The sequence below is a fragment of the Microcaecilia unicolor genome, chromosome 3, assembly GCF_901765095.1.
Source record: "Microcaecilia unicolor chromosome 3, aMicUni1.1, whole genome shotgun sequence".
Lineage (NCBI taxonomy): Eukaryota > Metazoa > Chordata > Amphibia > Gymnophiona > Siphonopidae > Microcaecilia > Microcaecilia unicolor.
Window position 1 is genome coordinate 249292227 of NC_044033.1, and position 23034 is coordinate 249315260.

Consider the following 23034-nt stretch of genomic DNA (forward strand, 5'->3'; position numbering starts at 1 on the left):
CCATCAACTTAATAGCACAATCAAAGGACCGATGAGGCGGTAGCACATCCGCTTCCACAGGGCTAAATACATCCGCAAACTCCCGGTACTCCTCAGGTAGAGTAGCTTGACAAGCTGACACAGTTCTAGGGGTAGCTACTACCGCAGGACAGCTGGATTCCCGGCCCTTCAAACAGGCCTCAACACAGGCGCCACCCCAGGCCTGAATCTTCCCTAAAGTCCAATCTATTACTGGGGTATGGCGCCATAACCAGGGCAGGCCCAGAACCACCGGATGAATGTTGCGGGGTAAGATCAGAAATTGAGCTTCCTCACGGTGATCCTCCCCCACCTGAAGCCCCAAAAATGGAGTCACCTCTGTGATCGGCTGGGGTAACGCAGTACCCTGGATGGATGTCACTTGCAGCGCAGGTCGGTAGGGCAGTGTGGGCCATTCCATCTGCTGCAAGAGTTCCTGGCAAATGAAATTCCCCCCGGCCCCGGAGTCCAAGAGGGCACAGGTGTGAACCATCGTCTCCTGCCACCGCAAAGTTACCGGAAGGGTTATCAAATCATCAGGTAGGGGAGTAGAATGCCCCAAGACCCCTCCCCTCAGGGCGCCTTGGGAGTGGCGTTTCCCGGCCTTGCGGGGCAAGTGCGAATGAAATGCCCCGCCTCGCCGCAATACAGGCACAGACCGCCCCGCAAACGTTGAGTCCTCTCCGACGGGGTCAATCGCTGGCAGCCGATAGCCATAGGTTCTTCGGAGGCCTCCCTAAAGTCTCGGGAGCCCCGGCAGGGGGACGGTCCCTGACCAGACCGAGGCACACCCCTGGGTCCCTTCCGCCGGTCCGCTCGAGCTCTAGCCCTCTCCTGGAAACGGGTATCAACCCGGACACAGAGCGAGATCAGGGCATCCAGTTGCCCCGGAACCTACCGGCCAGCCAGCTCATCCTTGATCCGATCCTGAAGCCCCTCCAGGAAAATTGCGGATAAGGACTCTTGATTCCAGCGCAACTCGGTTGCCAAAGTCTGAAATCGAATAGCATAGTCTGCCACGGTCCCTTCGCCCTGTTGAATCCGCAGCAGTTCGGACGCGGCGGAAGACGGCCTTCCTGGGAGGTCAAACACCATGCGGAAGCGACGCTGGAACTCCACATAGTTGTCCAAGAGCGGGTCCTGTTGTTCACATAACGGAGACGCCCAGGCCAGGGCCCGCCCCGTAAGCAAGGAAATAACATAGGCCACCTTTATCTGGTCTGATGCAAAGGCCTCTTGTTGCATCTTGAAGTATAAGTTGCACTGGTTGAGGAAACCCCGGCAGCTTCCGGGAACACCATCGAATCGTGCAGGCTCAGGGAACTGAGGTCCCGGGAAGGACCCTCCCGGATGGGGAGCCGCTGCGGCACCCTGGACCGCAGCGGCCTGGTTCTGTACCTGGACCGAAGATAGCTGAGAGCAGATGTTCTGGAGGGCCCCCGACAGGGCGTTCAACTGCTCTTGCTGCTGCTGGAGAACTTTAGCCAGGTCCCGCAGGTCAGGTTGCGTAGGCGAGCTCATGGCTTCAGGTTCCTGTCTTATCCACATGGAGGGTGAGCCCTTTGGTCCCGCAAGGCCCAGAAGGACCTCAAAGGACAGCCGTGCAACCCCAAGTCTTCACCCGCGGCGACCGCCGTTCACCAAGGGTTGAGCCCCCAGCTGCAGGCGGTCAACGGGACTTCAGGAACTGCGGGGTTGACGGACTGACCTGGCTGGAACCGGGAGAGAAGCGGGCAGGTGGCAAGAAATGCCCACAAACTGGCAGCAGATCAGGGCTGACAGCAACTGTGAAGTCGGAGTCAGGCAAGAGGTCAAGGCAGGCGGCTAGTAGAGGGGTCAAAGTCAGGCTAGAGGTCTAGGCAGGCAGCTAGGCAGGGATAACCAGGAAACAGTCCAAAATCCAGAAACAGCAACACCAGGGAAACGACGAAACACAGGAACCACGGGGAATGGCCTCGGGAACAGAACCTGAAGCAAAGTGCTAGCTCAGTTCCCTTCTTTAAATACAGTACAACATCAGCCGCCCCGCCCCCGTAGGTGTAGCCGACCAATCCGGCCCTGGGTATCGGCAGAGCCCCTCTGATTGGCTCTGTCCGATTTCCCAGGCGGGACCACCAACTTGGCCTCCCAATCCAGCACCTCAGAGGCGGAGCTCCGGGCCTTCCCGCCCGGGAGGGAAGAAGACGCCGACCATCGCGCCTCGGCGCCGACTCCTTCGGCGGCGTGAACATAGCCCCCACAGCCCCCACAGCCGGCGACCGAGAGACCGGCGGCCGCAGTTGCCGGCCTCCGGCCTTGGTCCCGGCCGGCACGGCCATCACTACAGCGGCCCCCGGCTCCCCGCCGAGGCCTCCGGACCGCTACCCCTCGCCGCGGAGGACGCTGGCTCCCGCCCCCCACGGCGGAGGAGCAGGTAGGAGCACGGGACGTGACACCCCTTCCTCTCAGTTAAGGTGGCAGTAGGGGCTCCCGCACTAACCAGGCATCACGCGGCACTGCCTGATTACCGCCAAGTAGTATCCGGCACTACAGATTTGCGTTGCACCGGAAATTGCGGTGGGGGACGGGAAGTGTGGCCGGGCTGCTGCATCAGCCTGGCAGTACTTCCTAAATAGCAAGAAGTAAGTCCGCATTGTTTTTTCTGCTTATGTTTGTAATTTTAATTCTTTAGACTTTAATTTTGATATCAATATAACCTTTCAAATTGTCGAGAAAAATTGTTTATCTCTGATTATTATGTTTCTATCTTCAAAACTCAGTAAATAAAACCTAAATAAATAAAAATCATTTTCCTTAGCTCTTTTCACTTCAAAGTCCATCTTCCTTTGTTTATCAATCGCATCTTCCCTCTGTGGCTTGTGAAAATCCACAAAGCAATTAGCAATTACTCCATCACGAAAATTGGTCTTTTTGACGAGGGACTATGGGAAAAGTTATAAGCCGGAGACTGGCAGCTCCAGTGTCAGGGAGGACCGTGGGCTCCGGTTCTGCTGTGAAGGATGTCAGACAGAAGTGTGTGAGACTTTAAAATATTATTTAGGGGGGGGGGGGGAGAGATGTTGAATAATCTGCTACAAATCCACAGTATACAGTGGAGACAGATTTCATGTGCCACTTCACATCCTGAGCAAACTGAGGCAAGTTTTGGACTTTTTCTTAGATCATTCATTCATTCATTTATTTATTTGCCTAAACCTTATCTGGTTATTACTCTTTCCTGCCTTAAATCTGGTTGTTACTCTTTCCTGGGTGTCTCTTTTCCAGGAACATTTACTGTAGAATTAGTTTTCTGGATGTTATTCCAGTGTATGTCCTTTGCCTACCTTTTTTGGGGGGGAGGTTTCTGGGTTATTGCTCCTTCTTTCATTCTCCCTGCCCAGCCCATCTATCTCTGGTTATTGCCCCTACTCTTCCCCTCCTACCCCCTCTCTCTCCCCTCAGCAGTTTCTGTATCTCTGGTTATTGCCCCTGCTTTTCCCCTGCTGCCCCTCTCCCTCCCCTCAGCAGTTTTTGTATCTCTGGTTATTGCCCCTGCTCTTCCCCTCCTGCCCCTCGCGCTCCCCTCAGCACTTCCTGTATCTCTGGTTATTGCCCCTGCTCTTCCCCTCCTGCCCCTCTCTCTCCTCAGCACTTCCTGTATCTCTGGTTATTGCCCCTGCTTTTCCCATCCTGCCCTTCTCTCTCCCCTCAGCACTTCCTGTATCTCTGGTTATTGCCCCTGCATTTCCCCTCCTGCCCCTCTCTCTCCTCAGCACTTCCTGTATCTCTGGTTATTGCCCCTGCTCTTCCCCTCCTGCCCCTCGCTCTCCCCTCAGCACTTCCTGTATCTCTGGTTATTGCCCCTGCTTTTCCCCTGCTGCCCCTCTCTCTCCCCTCAGCACTTCCTGTATCTCTGGTTATTGCCCCTGCTTTTCCCCTGCTGCCCCTCTCTCTCTCCCCTCAGCAGTTTTTGTATCTCTGGTTATTGCCCTTCTCTTCCCCTCCTGCCCCTCGCTCTCCCCTCAGCACAGCACTTCCTGTATCTCTGGTTATTGCCCCTGCTTTTCCCCTGCTGCCCCTCTCTCCCCTCAGCAGTTTTGTATCTCTGGTTATTGCCCCTGCTCTTCCCCTCCTGCCCCTCGCTCTCCCCTCAGCACTTCCTGTATCTCTGGTTATTGCCCCTGCTTTTCCCCTCCTGCCCCTCTCTCTCCCCTCAGCAGTTTCTGTATCTCTGGTTATTGCCCCTGCTTTTCCCATCCTGCCCTTCTCTCTCCCCTCAGCATTTCCTGTATCTCTGGTTATTGCCCCTGCATTTCCCCTCCTGCCCCTCTCTCTCCTCAGCACTTCCTCTTCCCCTCTCTCCACCCCTCCTTTTTAAAAATGAACTTTAAAGTAGACTAACAGGGCAACCACAGGCCAGATTCCACCAAGATGAAAACAGAACCCATAGCTCTTTCCCTCTCCAAACAGTGCAAACTTCTCAACAGAAAGAAAGAGAAGAAGAAAATGTCACATGACATATTTCCTTACCAAGAAGAGACAAGAATCTAACCAACACAAGTATCTGTGAAACAGTTCAGTTTTGCTCTCAGATTTTTCCTCCCAGAGTTTTTAAAGCACGATATTCTCTTGGAAGCAGTTGAGGGTATGTTCTGTATTTTTCATTTATCTAGGGACCCTTTAGCTAAGCTGCATAAGCATCTGTGCGTGCCTGACTTGCGCCAAAATGGAGTTACCGCCCAGGTACCACGTGGCTCTTGAGGTAATTTCATTTTTGGCGTGTGTCTGATAACGTGCGTCCGAAAAATGATTTTTATTTTTGGACGCGCGTATCAGACACGCACAGGTTATTACCGCCCGGTTACCGGGCGAAACTTTACCGCTAGGTCAATGGCTGGTTGTAAGATCTCAGACCCCAAAAATGGATTTGCACCAATTTTCATTTTGCCGCACATCTATTTTCAGCAAACATTTTAATAGGTGCGCTGAAAAGTGATTCTGTGCATGCCTAAAACACGCGTCTACACTACCGCAGGCCATTTTCCAGCGTGCCTTTGTAAAAGAACCCCTTAATTTCTTAGCCATCTTTAATCAAGTCACAGATGGCATACAATGAGAAAAGCACATAACACATTTCAAAACGAGAAGCGATTGATCTATTGATTAGATCTTGCTGTGAGGCATTTGCTTCCTTTGGTTGCCTTGAGGAGAAATCTTTAATAAATAGGACCCTCAATGGTGAAACTTGATAGTAACTATAACCATCCCCAACCCTTACTGTAACCCTAAACCTAACCTTACTCAGGGGGTCTTTTGCTAAGGCGCTCTGGCGTTTTTAGCGCATGCCTATCCGTAGTAAAAGACCCCCCCTCAAGCCATAAACATAGCCCTAACTTTAACCTTTATTTACTGGTACTTATATCCAACATTATCCGGAAAAAAGTATCAGTTCAATGTGGCTTAGGTGCAACCAGTTTTTCCTGCATCAGTACAAAACTATGGAACGCACTACCAAAAGACTTGAAAACCATATATGACCATCTACACTTCAGAAAGACACTTAAGACCCACCTGTTTAAAAGGCATACCCCGCAGATCCAACGTAACTGCCTGATCTCAGCGACACAACAACGCTAAAATTCGTAATGGCCATCCCTGAACCCCCCCCCCCCCCCCCCATTGAATGTTTCCTCTATGAACCTTACCCATTCACAACTTCACCTTTGTATTTGTACACACCAGAGCCTGCAACTGTTCTCCGGCACTATATAAGCCACATTAAACCTGCAAAGAGGTGGGAAAATGTGGGGTACAAATGTAACAAATAATAATATATAAATAAGTTTGTATTGCACAAGTAATAAGATTATGATATTTCATAAAGTGAAGCTGGATTAAAATGATAGAAATGGTAGGTACTCTAATTGTCTATCACCGTAACCCTTCTCCCTGACGGTGCTAACCACGTTCTTCTCTATTCTGCTCAAGGTAAAAGGTGAAGGAAAGACCAGTCGAGACCGGCACAGCTCGGTGCAGGAAATAATGTTGATGGAGATGACTTGTTTCCTGATAGTACCCGTTGCTTTTTGTAGCACCCGTAAGGTCAACTGCCAACCAAGCGCTGTGTACATTACAGGATTTGTGAAGGAGGGGGACATCCTTCTAGGGGGGATCTTCCCAGTTCACAACGCTAAAGCATACCCCCAATTCTTTCACCGATACCCCCAGCATCCAGCCTTGTGATACGTACGTGGCAGATTATTTTCTCTCTACCTTTATTTTGGGTGATGTCTTTAAGGTTCTCTCGCCTGTTAGCATGATGACAAATGATTAATTCTATAAGCATCTCATTCTTGGTGTGCTGGATACCAATTCCGTAATATAATCTGTGCACCAGATTGCCATTGTAGAATACTACTGTAGTGTGGGTTGTCGGTGGTTTACTTAAATTTAGGCGTGATCATTTATGCCATGTCAACGAGAGGTGTAAATAGACTGGTCTAGGTGCATCAAGCGATGCACGTAACTGATAGTTTTCGACAGGTTATGTGTGTCACTTGGAGACGCACTCATGGACCGGCCATGCTCTGCGTACTTGTACATCCCTTGGTTGCAGTTACACATTCTAACACATGGATACTACCTTAAAGAATAAAGCCTCACATGTAACTACCAATTGTAAGCACGTCTCAGTGCATCCTAAATGTATTATTAATGCCCGTACACTAACTTATAACATTGGTAAGGGCCTAGTTATCTGCATGAGCTACCGTTAAATCGTCTTATCTGTATCTCCATGTTCAAGTGTAAAGCGCTGCGTACGTCCAGTAGCGCTATAGAAATGATAAGTAGTAGTAGTAGTAGTCTTATGTTAACCCAGATATTAATAACTAGGACTGGCTGCATAAAATAGGACCTGTGGTCAAATAACACATCTTAATGGTAGCCCACGTTGATAAATTTTACCCTTAGTGTGAAGAGTTGCAGTCTCTGATAACTATGAGCTGATATTGTGATATCATAATGCCTCATTCCACCAATAAGAGCCAGCCTCATCAGTGATGTCACAATGACTTGATTGTCCAATACTTGGCTCATTTTAGATATTGTGATGTCATAATGCCTCATTTGACCAATGAGCCAACCTCATCAGTGATGTCACAATGCCTCATTCTACCAATGCATGAGCCAACTTCGTGATAATAGCTTGTCTTATACTTGGCTCACTTTTATTACATACAGCCATGATTTCATGTTCTAGAGACATTTCATTTTTCTTTAATTAAGGGGGGGAAGTTATCAACATAGCCTAGCATTAAAATAATGTTAATTTACTGTTAACCCCAGTTGTTAGCAACTAGGTCTCGCTGCATAAATTGAGATCTGTGCTAAAATAACCCATCTTAACGGTAGCCCATGTTGATAACTACACCCCTTAATGAGAAACCTATGTTGTGAGGAGCACTGCACTCCTGTTCAGTGCATGGAAGTGAACTGAGCCACGCCAGGTTTCCAATTAACTAAACACTTCTTTATTGTATTTCCACACAAGGCCTTCAGTGTCAGAAACTCAAAGTGCTGAGGCTCAAATAACTCAAAGCCAAACAAAACCATAACTCCTCTAACCCTTCAGTTGTAAACCCCACTCACTGCTCCCCTGGAGATAATCCTGTAGTGAGAAGGCAACAGGGATACATGACATGGTCTTCTATTGCACAGTGCTAATAAGGTAGCGATATTGAAAACTATGCGAAGCAGCAGGGCTGGTGCATAGGAGCTGGCTCTGTGGGTGCTTGAGCACCCCCAATATTGAGAGAATTCCTTGTATATGTTCAGCCCCCCCCCCCCCCCCCCCCAAGAAGCTGCTGGCCTAGGTGTTCACCTGCTCTTGCCTAGGTGTTCACCTGCTCTTGCCTAATAGTTGGGCCAATCCTGTAGACTTTAGTGCATTGACTCTCAAGTTTTTGCTGTTGTTGGTCATGTTGAAACAAAAGTCCAATATCACCACAGTCCTAGCTCTCTTGTTTTAGGCAGTTTCTCTCAACCCTGTGTTAAACTATTTGATTGTTTTTAGACTACAATTAATTCATTACCTGCACATGCATGGAATGATGTTTGCCATCGAAGAAATTAATGGAAATGATTCCCTACTGCCTAACATCAGCTTGGGGTTCTGGATATACGACTCCTGCGATACCCTGTCCAGATCTCTGCAAGGCACAATGTGGCAACTCACCGGGCACAAAGACCCCATCCCAAATTATGCCTGCAGGGAAACGTCACCACTTGCAGCACTGATTGGAGATGAGAAGTCTCGGATGTCCATAACCATTGCTCAGCTGCTGGGCGTCTACAAACACGCACAGGTATGTTTATGTTTGTTGAAGCACTTAATAGCCCACCTTTCAGTACAAGAATCAAAGTGATGTATAATACTAAAAAAGGAGATGGAAAGGAATGGCTTTACAAGACAGGACAGGGAAGCAAAGGGAAAAGGAGAGGAGAGAAGAAGCTCGGGAGGAGAATGAGTCGGAGCAGTTGACCGGCTGGTATGATTCTGGCAGTCCAAAGGTGTATGACACCCTAGCTAGATGGTGTCTGCCCAGGGGCAGCTACCGATCCTAGCCTATTCCCATAGAGCAGCATTCTCCCCCCTCCCTCCCCATATCCACATACATTTTCTTTTCTGACCCCCCCCCCCCCCACCCACCCCCCCCCATCACCCCCCCCCCCCCCCCCCCCCCCCCATGGCCAGCACCTTAACATTCTCCTTTCCTAGTCCCCTAACAGGTGGTCAAAATGTCCCTTCCCCTCCAACCCCCTAGGTAGCCAGCATCTCCCCTTCCCTTTCTCTTTCCTCCCTTTCTCTTTCCTTGCCTCACAGGTGGCCAACAATGTCCCCTTTATCTCCACCCCCAATAGCTGGCCAGCATCTCCCCTTCCTTTTCCTAGCCCTTCCTCACCCCATAGGTGGCCAACAGGTACCCTTTGTATCCAGTCTCCCAGTAACTGGCCAGCATCTCCCATTCCTAGCCCTCCCCCACCACACACAGGTGGACAACATGTCCCCTTTACCTCCAACCCACCAAAAGCTGACCAGCATCTCTCCTTTCTTTTCCTTTTCTTGCTTCCTCCCCCCCCCCCCCCCCACACCACACACACACACACATTGCCAGCATGGTCCTCTCCCCTCCCAACCCCCAGCAGGTGGCCATAATCTCCTCTTCCCCTTCCTACCTCTTCCTACTGGTGGCCAGCATCTTTCCTTCCCTCTCCCCTTCCCCTAATGCCTAATAAAACCTTGGGTTTCTGCATATATGACTCCTGAGATACCCCATCCAGGTCCATGCAAGGCACAATGTGGCAACTCACCAAACAGAAAGACCCCATCCCAAATTACACCTGCAGGGGAATAGCTCCTCTGGTCCCAGTCATGGTTCTCCATGAACCAGAGTGCCACTAAATCGAACTTTGCCTCTTCCATCATAGCCTCCAGATTGGGCTTGTCCAACCTACAGCGCGTCAGCCAGAACCTAGCCTACCAAGTATTTTCATCTGGCTTGAAGAAGCTTGACAATTCTTGTGGTTCTTATAGCTAGATTCCTGCTTCCCTGTCACGACCCAAGACTTGAAACTGGATGGAGACCAATCCGAACTTCAGCACCACGCAGCTCAAGCTCGCAGAAAGCCATGGCAGGAAGCAGGAATTCTTTTCTTCTGCAGCTGAAACCAAGTGGGGGAATAGGTTGCAGGCATAAGAGCGAGACTGGGTGAAGGCTGGAGGGGGTACATGAACGAGAGAGACTAGGTGAAGACGGGGGGGGGGGTATATGAGAGAGAGAGACTGGGTGAAGGCTGGGGGATACATGAGAGAGAGAAAAACTGGGGAGGGGAGTACATGAGAGATAGAGTGAGACTTCTACATGTTTTGGCTCTCCAAAAGTTAGAAAATATAGCCCCTGATACTAGAAAAAGGTTGGACAAGCTTGTCCTAGATCCAGAACCTTATTTCCCATTCCATAGGTATTAATGTGCACAGCTTTCCAGATGTTGCCCTCCCCCCCCCCCCCCCCCCCCCCCCCCCCCCCCCGCGCAAACATTGCTTGAGATCCTTGAAAATACTGATTGAAGATGTGCTTGCATTGAATAACTTTTATTTGCTGTTACTTGTTATTAACAAAGAGAAAGGAAGATGGAGCTTTTAAAAAAAGCTTACGTTCAAGAAAACTATAAGGGATTGAAATTTTTTAGAATGTCTTGAGTATAATGCATGAGATCATGCTCATAAATACCTATCAAGAGTAAGGAACACTAATCTAATGGGTATAACTTTTCCAGATCAGTTATGCATCCACTGTTCCTGCTCTTAGTGATAAGAGTCGATTTCCATCTTTCTTCCGCACAGTCCCAAGTGATGAGTTCCAGTGTTTGGCCATTGCTCGGTTGATCACCTTCTTTGGCTGGACGTGGGTTGGAATTTTTGCAGAGGACAATGACTATGGACTGATAGGGAGTCAAATGTTGAATGAGGAACTGATTAAGGCTGGGGTCTGCATAGCCTTCTATGAAACCATCCCCCTGTTCTACTCTCAAGAGAAGATTCGGCGCATTGTGGAAGTTCTGAAAAAGACAACTGCCAGAGTCATTGTGGTCTTTTCCATTTCCAATAACCTCTATCCAGCGATGCTGGAGATCGTGAAGAGTGAGGCATCTGGAAAAGTATGGATAGGTTCAGATGGCTGGAATTTGTTTCCACTATTTAACAAAAAGGAGTTCGTAAAAACTCTTAAAGGAACCATTGTGCTCTCGATTACTAGACACAACATTCCAAGGTTCAAAGAGTATCTCTACGACTTTCTTCATTTCAGAACTGCAGAAGATATATTTGTTGGGGAGTTTTGGGAACAAGCCTTTGGATGCAGGTGGAATGACTCCAACACAGACCACATAACTGTTCAAGAAGGAAGAACAAAAAGGAAACTCTGCACGGGGAAGGAAGACTTGAAGACTCTTGATAACCAATTTTTTGATTTGAGAAACCTAAGGTTCATGTACAAAGTTTATAATGCTGTCTACATGGTGGCTCACGCCCTGCATGCCATGTACTGTGAACAAGAAGGTCCTTTCTTCAATGGCTCATGTGCAAACATCAAACACTTTGCACCTTGGCAGGTATGTAGCAATATATTTGCAAATATTTATGTTTAAGTAAGCATGGCCTGTACATGTTCACTAAATTAATTTAAAAAAATTTTTTTTAATTTTTTGTTACATTTGTACCCCGCGCTTTCCCACTCATGGCAGGCTCAATGCGGTGGGCAATGGAGGGTTAAGTGACTTGCCCATAGTCACAAGGAGCTGCCTGTGCCGGGAATCAAACTCAGTTCCTCAAGACCAAAGTCCACCACCCTAACCACTAGGACACTCCTCCACTCCTCCAATGGTTACAATGACAATTACAATGACATACTAAGGGGGTAATTTTAGAAACCACTTTTGTGCATTAAGGAGGCAATTTTATAGCTGAGTGTCTCTATTTAGGTACCCCATGGTTACATGGTAGGAAACTATCCTATAATGGAACCTATGATTTCCAAAGATAGAGGCCGGTATTCTAACTCTGATGCAAGTGTGTCTCCTTTTCCTGATTCAGCTCCTGCATTACATACACAAAGTCCGTTTCCAGGACACCATGGGCCAGGAGATTTTCTTTGACCTCAGTGGCAACCCCCCAGCTTCTTATGACTTTCTAAACTGGCAGGTACTTTCTAGTGGTTCCTTCTATGATGTAAATATTGGCCACTATGACTCTGGAGCAGCCAGTGGCCAAGACCTCAACATCAACACCAGCGCCATCGTGTGGAATGAAGGGTATACGCAGGTACAAAGACCCCATGTTTTCGTACAGAAATGTTTAAAACACTGCTCAGATGGGAGGATCCTTCTCTAACCTAACCTGTTTAGATTTATGAATATTGGTTTGACCAGACTTGGTGGAGTCAGCTTCACATCACTTTAGATCTTATTTCATTTGAACTAATAACATTTGCTTATTTCCGATCTGACGAAGAAGGGCAACCTTCGAAAGCTAATCAAGAAATGTATTAAGTTATGTCCAATAAAAAAGGTATCATCTTATTTTCTTTTCCATGTTTTTATTTAGTTTGATTTCTATTGATAACATTTGAAATCTGGAAGTCTGGATTGACTTGAATTTTTATGAGTATGTATAGATACAGCTGTAGTTGGGAGTCTCACAAAGCTTCAAGTATAAGTGCAAATCTAGGAATAAACGCACCCAAACTGAGGGATGATGGAGATCCAAGCTGAGCAGATTCTTCCAAAATTCTTCTGAAACCTTCACAAAAGCTGCTAGAGTTGTGCTGTTTTAACCCAATGGTTTTAGTGTACAGAGGGAAACTCCAGAAAAGGCTGCTACATTTTAATCTACAGGGGCGTTTCTGTAACTAGATGCCCCCAAGGCCGCTCAGTAGGAGCCTAGTGTACAATGGAGCCAAGGCGTCTAGGTTCAATTACAGAAGGAATTATTTGAGTTTCCGAAAACAACTAAATCTTTTCTATTTAGAAAATACGTGGGCTGATTTTTCTAGTTGGCTGGTGTGAAGTTTGTGATTCCTGAATTGTGTTTCGGTCTCGTTATCTGTAATCCACATGGAACTGCCTAGGCTTTTGCAGAATATAAGACCGATGTGTTAACCGCTTTGCCCTGTCCGTCAGTTAAAACGGTATATCAAGTTTTGAATAAATCAATAATGTAATGTCTAACAGGAAGGGAATTCTATAAATGGGTTCCTTTATTTAGATACCAGAGGACACATAGTAGGAGCTTATTCTGTAACAGAATCTGTGTACGACTGTTAGCGCTATAGAAATGATTTGTAGTAGTAGTAGTAGAATCTAGGTGCCTACATTCCTTTATCGAATACAAGTGTCCCTTATCATCTCAGTAAAAGATACCTCTGCTGCCTGCCCTGCTTCTCTCTCTTAAGGTTCCTGTCTCTACCTGCAGTGAGAGCTGTGGGCCTGGCTACTGGAAGGCCATTCTGGATGGACGACCCGTCTGCTGCTTCGAGTGCATCCCCTGCTCTGAAGAAGAGTTTAGCAACCAAACAGGCAAGTGCACTGAATTCCACTCTGTAAGGAGCATGTTCAGGACTAGGAAGGAGTTGGAATTGTATGAGATTCATTACAAGGAATTATTTTTAATTTTTAGCGTATTGATTTAAGGCATTGATTGATGTTTTATGGGTTTCTCCCTGTGAGGGATAATTGTATAACCGGGTGACTATGAAAAAGTTGGGAAAAGGTGGCTATTTTAAACTTATTTCATAAAGACAACATAGACACTGATGTGTCATTATAGAACAGGCAACCAGAACGAACCCCAGTAGTGGTAATTCAGTAAAATATTTGTTAACATTTACAAATGCATGACATGCTTAGGTGTTTAGAATAATATTGCGTCAATCAAAAAAAGGGATGGGAATGACCGATGCAATAGTCCAGGTAAAAAGCACAAGTCTTTAATTAGCGTATGCACTAGCGCTTGCTTGAAGACTACGCGTCAACAAATTACAACAACCATTTGCTTGAAGGTGGACTGAACAGGATTCGTTGTTTCGACCTATGCCTTCATCAGGAATCCAATATCTCAGCAAAACCAAAAGAGTGATGCAGACATAGCAAACACGCTATAGACGTGGCTTAAAATCCTTAGCGACGTGTGTAGAAGAGCAGAGATGAACATATTCTGAATATCCAGGGACTAAAAAGGCAGCAACATTGTGATTTGTGTTTACCAACCTTCAAGATTTTGCCTTACCGATTATTAGATTAGAACAATGGGCTGGGAACCAGGGAAGCCAGGGTTAAAATCCTGTTTCTGCCACTAACATTCCATGTGACCTTGAACAAAAAAATTTTATTTTATTTATTTATTTTCATATTTATATACCACTTTCCCTTGGATTCTATATATGGCGCCTAAAAATCCACACGGAAACTGAAGCATATTCTATAACAATGTGCATAACTTATTTGGTTAACTAGCTAACTAGCGCTGTTAATTGGATGTTAACAAGCAATTAGCACTAACTGGCATTAATTAAGATTTACACATGCAACTCGCTAAGCTTATTCTGTAACGTGGTGTACCTAAATTCTAAGTTGAATAGTTGACAAGGGGCATGGCCTAGGATGCGCATTATTATAATAGAATTCACTCTGCATCTAATTTAGGTGTCGGGATTTACACCAAAACATGGTGTAAATGGCTGTGACTAAATTTGGTCACATGGAGAGGCACTTGGCGTATTTTATATACCTCACATAAATTTAAGCCTAGTGTATAAAATTTAGGTGTACTTTAGCGACTACGCCTAGGTGTCTTTTTTTACCATGCTAATTTTTCAGGCGCCATATACAGAATCTGGACCAGAGAGGGTTATGCTAAAAATATGCATAAAATCATGACTAACTAACAAGGCATCATAATACAATGCTAAAAAGCACAAATTAAAACATTCAAATAACATAGATATAATACGATATCAGCATGATACTGGTTCAAACCCCACTGCTGCTCCTTGTGATCTTGGGCAAGTCACTTAACCCTCTATTGCCTCAGGTACAAACGTAGATTGTGAGCTCTCCTGGGACAGAGAAATATCCAGAGTACCTGAATGTAACTCACCTTGAGCTACTACTGAAAAAGGTGTGAGCAAAATCTAAATAAATAATACACTTCAACAAATATCTTACAACGTAATATACAATCTCTAAAGAGAACTACCCATTTCAAATCCAAGATCATCCCTCAAAGAAGGATTTCATAAAACAATGCATTTTCAAATATTTCTTAAATTGTTGTTTACTACGGTCATAGGCGCCGACTCCGTGGGTGCTGTGGGTGCTCGAGCACCCCCAATATTTTTACATGCCCAGGCATTGTCAGGGGGCGCTGACCTGGAAGGCACCGCCGCTGCTTACCTCCTCAGCCCTCGGATTCTTGCGCCGGTACCCGAGCCGCCTTGGGGGATTTAAATTTACCTCCGACGACATCGTAACAGCTGCTCATGCTCAGCATCAGTGAAAAAGCTGCCCGACGTCTCTAGCCAATCCCTTTGCTCGTTCCTTCCCTCAGTGTCCCGCCTTCGTCTGACATCATTTCCGCGAGGGCGGGACTCACTGAGAGGGAAGGAACGAGCATGAGAGGGAAGGAACGAGCAAAGGGATTGGCTAGAGACGTCGGGCAGCTTTTTCACTGATGCTGAGCATGAGCAGTTGCTGTGACGTCGTCGGAGGTAAATTTAAATGCAAGGGGAAGGTGGACATGGGAGCGGGAGGGCAGGGGAGAGAGAGGAGAAATTGCAGGACACGGAGAGAGGAGAATTGCTTGATATGGATGGAGGTGGGCAGCAGAGAGAGGAGCATGGATGGAGATGGATGAGAGGCCAGGCCCCAGGCAGGCAGAGAGGAGAAATTGCTGGACATGATGGAGAAGAGGGAGGAGAATTGCTTAATATAGATGGATGGAGGTGGGCAGGGGAGAGAGGAGCATGAATGGAGATGGATGGGAGGGCAGGCCCCAGGCAGGCAGAGAGGAGAAATTGCTGGACATGATGGAGGGGAGGAAGGAGAATTGCTTGATATAGATGGGTGGAGGTGGGCAGGGGAGAGAGGAGCATGGATGGCCATGGATGGGAGGGCAGGGCCCAGGCAGAGAGGAGAAATTGCTGGACATGGAGGGGAGGGCAGTGGAGAGTTGCTGGACATGGGTGGATGGAGGGAAGAGAGAAGGAGATGAGGGAAAAGGAAGAGAGGAGAAAAACTGCACATGGATGGAGAAAATAGGCAGAAGCTGGATCCACTGGACAGTCAAGTCTGCTGAGGACCCAGCTTTTACTTATGGATATACAGCAAGAAATGAAGAAGAAAGGAGGAAAGTAAAGAAATAAATGGAAAGGAAGCCCTGGAAACGGAGTTAAGAGGACAGATAGCAGCAGAATCAGATACCGGGCCAGCATGATCAGAAAAAAAAGTCACCAGACAAAGGTAGAAAAAATTATTTTATTTTAATTTTAGTGTTTGGAATATGTCCACTTTCAGAATTTACATCTGCTACATCTACTATCTTATTTTGCAATGTATAGCAATGTGTTTCTTTCTGTTTTTCTGGTATTGTGCTACATGCAGAGTCTAACTTCTTAGGATTTCAGGTTAATTTTTGAAGAATTTGAAGAGGGGCTAGTTCTGTTCTGCATGTGTGACTGTAAGGCCAAGTGTCTGAATAGGGATCTGTTTGTTAGATTCTGAGATTTTGCTAACACGTTGTTTTTCAGAGTTGGCAAGACTGTCTGTTCTCATAATTCATGGTCTGTATGCTAATTTGGTTTGTGTCATTTAGAGTATAATGGAGCTGTAACAGCTTACAGAAATTATTTATAATGAAAAAAAAAACCCACAAGTTATTTTTCTTCTATACTGGTGTAATATTTTCAATGATGCTATGGCTGGTAAAAGGGGTTGTGACTACTGTAGGGGCGGATCCATAGTGATCCCACCCCTGGATGGGTAGGGGCACCGACTAATAGGTTGCAGGAGGGTGCCAGAAACCCTAGGACCGGTTCTGCACCCGCCAGAAGTCGGAAGTTCCCTTCCCAGCCAGCCTACCTGCCCGGTGCCCGCCGTCTTCTCCCTTAGTCCTCCGTCGGTCCGTCCTCGCCTTCCTGCGTGCTGCCCAGAATTTTAAAACTCATCTTACCTCGGGGTCCCGGCAGAGGAGCGGGACCAGAGCTGAGAGAGAAGGGAAAGCTGAAGCGCCGAGCCTGCTCGCCTTTCACTGCTGCTGCCGGGACCCTGAGGTAAGATGAGTTTTAAAATTCTGGGCAGCATGCAGGAAGGCGAGGATGGAACAACGGAGGACTGTTGTGGGAGAAGAGGTCAGGCTGGGGTTGGGACTGGCACTCAGAGGAGGGGGAGGGAGGGGGTGGGGAATGCACCACCTGTTAAAAAAAAAATTCAGCACCCCCAATCATTTTGAAAAGTTGGCTCCTATGACTACGGTAACATCAAGACTGGATTACTGCAATGCACTATACAATGGTCTGACTACAAAGGGCCTGCACCAGCTCTAGTTGATTCAGAATGCAGCAGCAAGACTCATAGAAGGTTGCAAGCGACATGACCACATCACACCATTTTTGCAAAAACTTCATTGGCTATCAGTACAATACAGGACTAAATTTAAAACTCTATGTCTGATCTTCAAGGCCCTGAAAGGAAATGGCCCCAAGTATCTGAAGAATAGGATGATCCTCCACACACCGCCAAGGACACTAAGGTCCTCCCAAGGACTTTCACTAACTACACCCTCTCCAAAAGACATTACACGATGTGATACCCGCAAGCGAGCCTTCTCCGGAGTAGCTCCCACACTCTGGAATGCATTGCCTGAAAGGCTCCGCTTAACAAAAGACTATCTCTACTTCAGGAAGCAGGTGAAAGCTTGGCTCTTCAACCAGGCCTTGAATAGAATAAGTAACTAAGTTGTTAGTCTCACTCATACACACAAGGATTGACTCGGGCTGCACATACTGCAGCGGGACATGTTTATCCACTCCTACCCTAGCTGAGATGATATTTAACCATCTCTCTGACCTCATGTGCAACTTTCTTCAAATCAGTCACCTTACTTTCTAATTCTTCCTACTTTCTTACCCATCTATATGTTACAACTTTGCCTTACCCTTCACTACCAATTATAATGTTCTATTACGTATTGTGTAGTCATTGCAAGTAGTATACCATGCCATACTTTGTATTGTTATGTGAATATTTTTACCGCTGAAATTGCATATTGCTCATGTTTGATCTATTCTTACTGTACACCGCCTTGAGTGAATTCCTTCAAAAAAGGCAGTAAATAAATCCTAATCCTACATAATAATTCTCACCTCCAATGTTCTAACGCTGCCTGGGACCGTGGATGCCTCTGAGGTGGTTGCTTCCGTCGGTAGATCAGCTTGACGTCATGCCGAACACACAGCTGACAGAATCAAAACAATGGCACGTGCACGACAAAGGGAAAAAACGCACACCAACCGCCCTAAAAAACAAACCAGCTGCCCAGAGTGCTGCGCAAACAATCCTGCCGCCCTCCCCCCAAAAAAAGAAGCACCAGAGACTGATGCCCTCACAGAGCGCACTCCAAAAAAAAAAAACAGCTGAGCAGAAAAACCGGGCGGAACACACAGCTTAAAGAACTGGCACGTGCAAACCTGCTACGGACACCAACCGCCCTGGCACGCGCAACCCTGCCGCCCTCCAAAACAAAAAGGAAGCACCAGACACTGACACCCTCACAGAGCGCACTCCAAACAAAAAAACCAGCTGAGCAGACTGACGTCCTCTCGAACACAGCGCACTCAAAAAAAAAACAGAAATAGCTGACGACAGTTCCTCACTAACCGGCCTCTCCAACCTGCTCCGCTTTCAGAATGCCCACCAGTAAAGAAAATGACAGAAGAGACAACTGATGATGGCATGACACTGGCGTCTGACAAGCTGCTCAAAACAGAAAAAGAAAAGGATTTAAATCAGAAACAGAAGCCTGACAGTAAGTGGAAAGGGGGGGTGCAAAGTTTATGCAAAACAAACATACATTGCCACTCACACAGGAGGGGGTGGAGGCCAGAACTTCAAACGCAAAGGGGGGGAACTGGGAGGCAGGGAGGGAGGGGGACAACCCTGGAACTGGGAGGGAGGGGAAGGGGGACCCTGGCACACACTCTCATTCTCACACACTCTCTCTCTCTCACAAACACACTCGCACCCAGTCTCAATCTCTCTCTGTCACACACACACACTCGCACATTCACTCTGTCTCACACAGTCACTCTCACACACACTCTATCAAACATACACACCCCGAGGAAAACCTTGCTAGCGCCCGTTTCATTGTGCTCAGAAACAGGCCTTTTTTACTAGTAAATAAATAAAATACTAGAACAGAGCCTCAGATGTGCAGGCAAATAATTCCATAAGCTTACTCCTCCAATAGAAAAGCTCGATTATGTGTATCAGCCAGATAACTAATAGGAACACACAATTGCTTATTAGTTTCTGAATGTAGAACATACTTTGGGCCTTGTTTACTAAGATGCGTTGGTATTTTTAATGCACCGACAATTAGCGCATGTGCTAACTGTGTAGGCACCTATAGGGATATTATTGTAGGTGCATACATGGTTAACGTGTGTTAAAAATGCTAACACGCCTATAACGTGGCTTAGTAAACAGGGTCCTTTGGTTGGTATGTAGATAAGGCCCTCAAAAAATACTTTGAAACCATAGAATAAACCCATTGATGAATCCAAACTACAGTGGTGGAAATAAGTATTTGATCCCTTGCTGATTTTGTAAGTTTGCCCACTGACAAAGACATGAGCAGCCCATAATTGAAGGGTAGGTTATTGGTAACAGTGAGAGATAGCACATCACAAATTAAATCCGGAAAATCACATTGTGGAAAGTATATGAATTTATTTGCATTCTGCAGAGGGAAATAAGTATTTGATCCCCCACCAACCAGTAAGAGATCTGGCCCCTACAGACCAGGTAAATGCTCCAAATCAACTCGTTACCTGCATGACAGACAGCTGTCGGCAATAGTCACCTGTATGAAAGACACCTGTCCACAGACTCAGTGAATCAGTCAGACTCTAACCTCTACAAAATGGCCAAGAGCAAGGAGCTGTCTAAGGATGTCAGGGACAAGATCATACACCTGCACAAGGCTGGAATGGGCTACAAAACCACCAGTAAGACGCTGGGCGAGAAGGAGACAACTGTTGGTGCCATAGTAAGAAAATGGAAGAAGTACAAAATGACTGTCAATCGACAAAGATCTGGGGCTCCATGCAAAATCTCACCTCGTGGGGTATCCTTGATCATGAGGAAGGTTAGAAATCAGCCTACAACTACAAGGGGGGAACTTGTCAATGATCTCAAGGCAGCTGGGACCACTGTCACCACGAAAACCATTGGTAACACATTACGACATAACGGATTGCAATCCTGCAGTGCCCGCAAGGTCCCCCTGCTCCGGAAGGCACATGTGACGGCCCGTCTGAAGTTTGCCAGTGAACACCTGGATGATGACGAGAGTGATTGGGAGAAGGTGCTGTGGTCAGATGAGACAAAAATTGAGCTCTTTGGCATGAACTCAACTCGCCGTGTTTGGAGGAAGAGAAATGCTGCCTATGACCCAAAGAACACCGTCCCCACTGTCAAGCATGGAGGTGGAAATGTTATGTTTTGGGGGTGTTTCTCTGCTAAGGGCACAGGACTACTTCACCGCATCAATGGGAGAATGGATGGGGCCATGTACCGTACAATTCTGAGTGACAACCTCCTTCCCTCCGCCAGGGCCTTAAAAATGGGTCGTGGCTGGGTCTTCCAGCACGACAATGACCCAAAACATACAGCCAAGGCAACAAAGGAGTGGCTCAGGAAGAAGCACATTAGGGTCATGGAGTGGCCTAGCCAGTCACCAGACCTTAATCCCATTGAAAACTTATGGAGGGAGCTGAAGCTGCGAGTTGCCAAGCGACAGCCCAGAACTCTTAATGATTTAGAGATGATCTGCAAGGAGGAGTGGACCAAAATTCCTCCTGACATGTGTGCAAACCTCATCATCAACTACAGAAGACGTCTGACCGCTGTGCTTGCCAACAAGGGTTTTGCCACCAAGTATTAGGTCTTGTTTGCCAGAGGGATTAAATACTTATTTCCCTCTGCAGAATGCAAATAAATTCATATACTTTCCACAATGTGATTTTCCGGATTTAATTTGTGATGTGCTATCTCTCACTGTTACCAATAACCTACCCTTCAATTATGGGCTGCTCATGTCTTTGTCAGTGGGCAAACTTACAAAATCAGCAAGGGATCAAATACTTATTTCCACCACTGTAATACTTTAAACATTATTCGAGATTTTACAGGTAGCCGATGAAGCTTCTTCAAAATAGGTGTAATATGATATGATTTTTGTGTACTAGTAAGGTGATGTGCTGCTACGTTTTGGACAACCTGCAGAGCCTGGACTCTTGCAGTTGGCGTGTCCGGATAAAAAATATCTCCCATTGCCTCAGATACCCACTTAGTAAGATCTTTTTGGAGCAGACATATTGTACCTCATAAATATCTCTTCTGTGCAGCACTGTGTACTTCTAGTAGCGATATAAAAATGCTAATAATTAATTTATTTTAATGGAATGACTTTCCCTGATAAAAGTTACACGTGAAATTCCATTTACCTACAGATGCTACAGAGTGCCAGAAGTGCGATGATGATCAGTGGCCAACCGTGAGACGAGATGGATGCCGAAAAAAGTCCATTGAGTTCCTGTCCTACCAAGATCCGTTGGGCATGACTCTGGCTGTTATCTCCGTGCTGAGTGGCCTAATACCATCTACTATCCTTGTCATCTTCATCCGTAACCGTCATACCCCAGTTGTGAAAGCAAATAATCGCGAACTCAGCTACCTCCTGTTATTGGCCCTCATTTTGTGTTTTGGGTGCTCATTAGTGTTCATTGGCCAACCCACAACTCCAACCTGCATAGTGCGTCAGATCGCATTTGGAGTTGTATTTGCCGTGTGCATCTCCTGCCTGTTGGCCAAGACCATCATGGTAGTCCTAGCCTTCAGGGCCACCAAACCAAATAGCAACCTGAGGACATGGGTGGGACCTCGATTACCCAACGCCCTAGTGCTCTTCTGCAGTCTGGTCCAAGTCCTCATCTGTATCACTTGGCTGATCGTGGCCCCTCCATTTTCCCAAATGAACATGAAGTCCCAGATGGGGAAGATAATCATTGAATGCAATGAAGGGTCATTGACTGCGTTCTGGTGCATGCTGGGAAACCTGGGCTTTTTAGCTACTGTCAGCTTCATTGTAGCCTTTTTAGCTAGAAAGTTGCCCGACAGTTTTAATGAAGCTAAGTTCATCACCTTTAGCATGCTTATTTTCGGGGCTGTTTGGATCTCCTTTATCCCAGCTTACCTAAGCACAACAGGGAAATACACGGTGGCCATGGAGATATTTGCAATTTTGTCCTCCAGTGCGGGGTTGTTGTCTTGTATATTCTTCCCCAAATGTTACATCATCCTAATGAGACCAGAGATGAACACCAAGGAATTCCTAATGGGGAAAACCACCGGGAATTTCAAAAAAACAAAGTAATTGTACAGTAACGCACTGATTAATACATTTCTGAGGTGGGATAAATCTCTTATTTTCTAGTTTCTCACCAGTGCCAGAATTCCCAAGGGTCTCAGTCCCTAACAGTAGCTCAAACTCCAGATAATGATGCAGAAGTCTTGTCTTAGCATAAGCCCTTTCCGCTTTACACCAATTAACTCCGTTAAATCTCAAGGTGACCATACATCACTCTGAGATTTTCATCTCTCTTACCATGGATCAGAATGAGTCAAATCCTAGAGACTCAAAAGCCAAATGTCTTTTTGACTCCAGCTCTTCATATTCCCCAGGCCAGGTAAAGTTGTAAGTATACTTTTTTCTTGTTACATAAAAGGATCTGGAAGCTTACCTTTATATGCTGGGGATATATGGCTACATGCCTCTCATCCGCTCTTCCTATGACTCATTTCAACACTGGATTATACCATCCCTCCCTTTGCTAGATTAGGGATTAGAATAATTGTTGTTCATAAAGTGAGGTTATGGCCTTAAGGAAGTCGTTCTATAAAGATCCACTTAGAATATGCAAAATGCTGGTATTCAAGTCATGGTGCAGATCTACTGATACACGTGCATGTAAATGACCATCTTCCGACTACATGATGCACGTCTACTGACTGATATACGTGCATGTAAATGACCGTCTTCGGACTAAATGCTATCCTACAAATATGCGGATATTTACAATGGGTGTACATGTGGGTGGAACCTGGACTTAGTGGGGAGACATGATAAAAACGTTTAAATAT

The 23034-nt window shown here is 46.4% G+C and overlaps 1 protein-coding gene across 1 annotated transcript; it reads left to right on the plus strand.

The window, feature by feature from the left end:
- The first annotated feature begins 8105 nt into the window (after positions 1 to 8105).
- Positions 8106 to 22267, plus strand: LOC115465007 (extracellular calcium-sensing receptor-like). The gene is made up of 5 exons (XM_030195403.1): positions 8106 to 8363; positions 10336 to 11169; positions 11651 to 11878; positions 13008 to 13131; positions 21345 to 22267. The coding sequence occupies exons 1-5, from the start codon at positions 8106 to 8108 to the stop codon at positions 22265 to 22267; spliced, it is 2367 nt and encodes a 788-aa protein (XP_030051263.1).
- The last annotated feature ends 767 nt before the right edge of the window (positions 22268 to 23034 follow it).

Excerpts from the sequence above, each read along its gene's own strand:
- LOC115465007 (XM_030195403.1), top strand. The coding sequence starts at position 8,106 with ATGATGTTTGCCATCGAAGAAATTAATGGAAATGATTCCCTACTGCCT. Across the intron at positions 8,364-10,335 it reads GCGTCTACAAACACGCACAG|ATCAGTTATGCATCCACTGT; the intron begins GTATGTTTATGT and ends TAACTTTTCCAG. Across the intron at positions 11,879-13,007 it reads GGAATGAAGGGTATACGCAG|GTTCCTGTCTCTACCTGCAG; the intron begins GTACAAAGACCC and ends CTCTCTCTTAAG.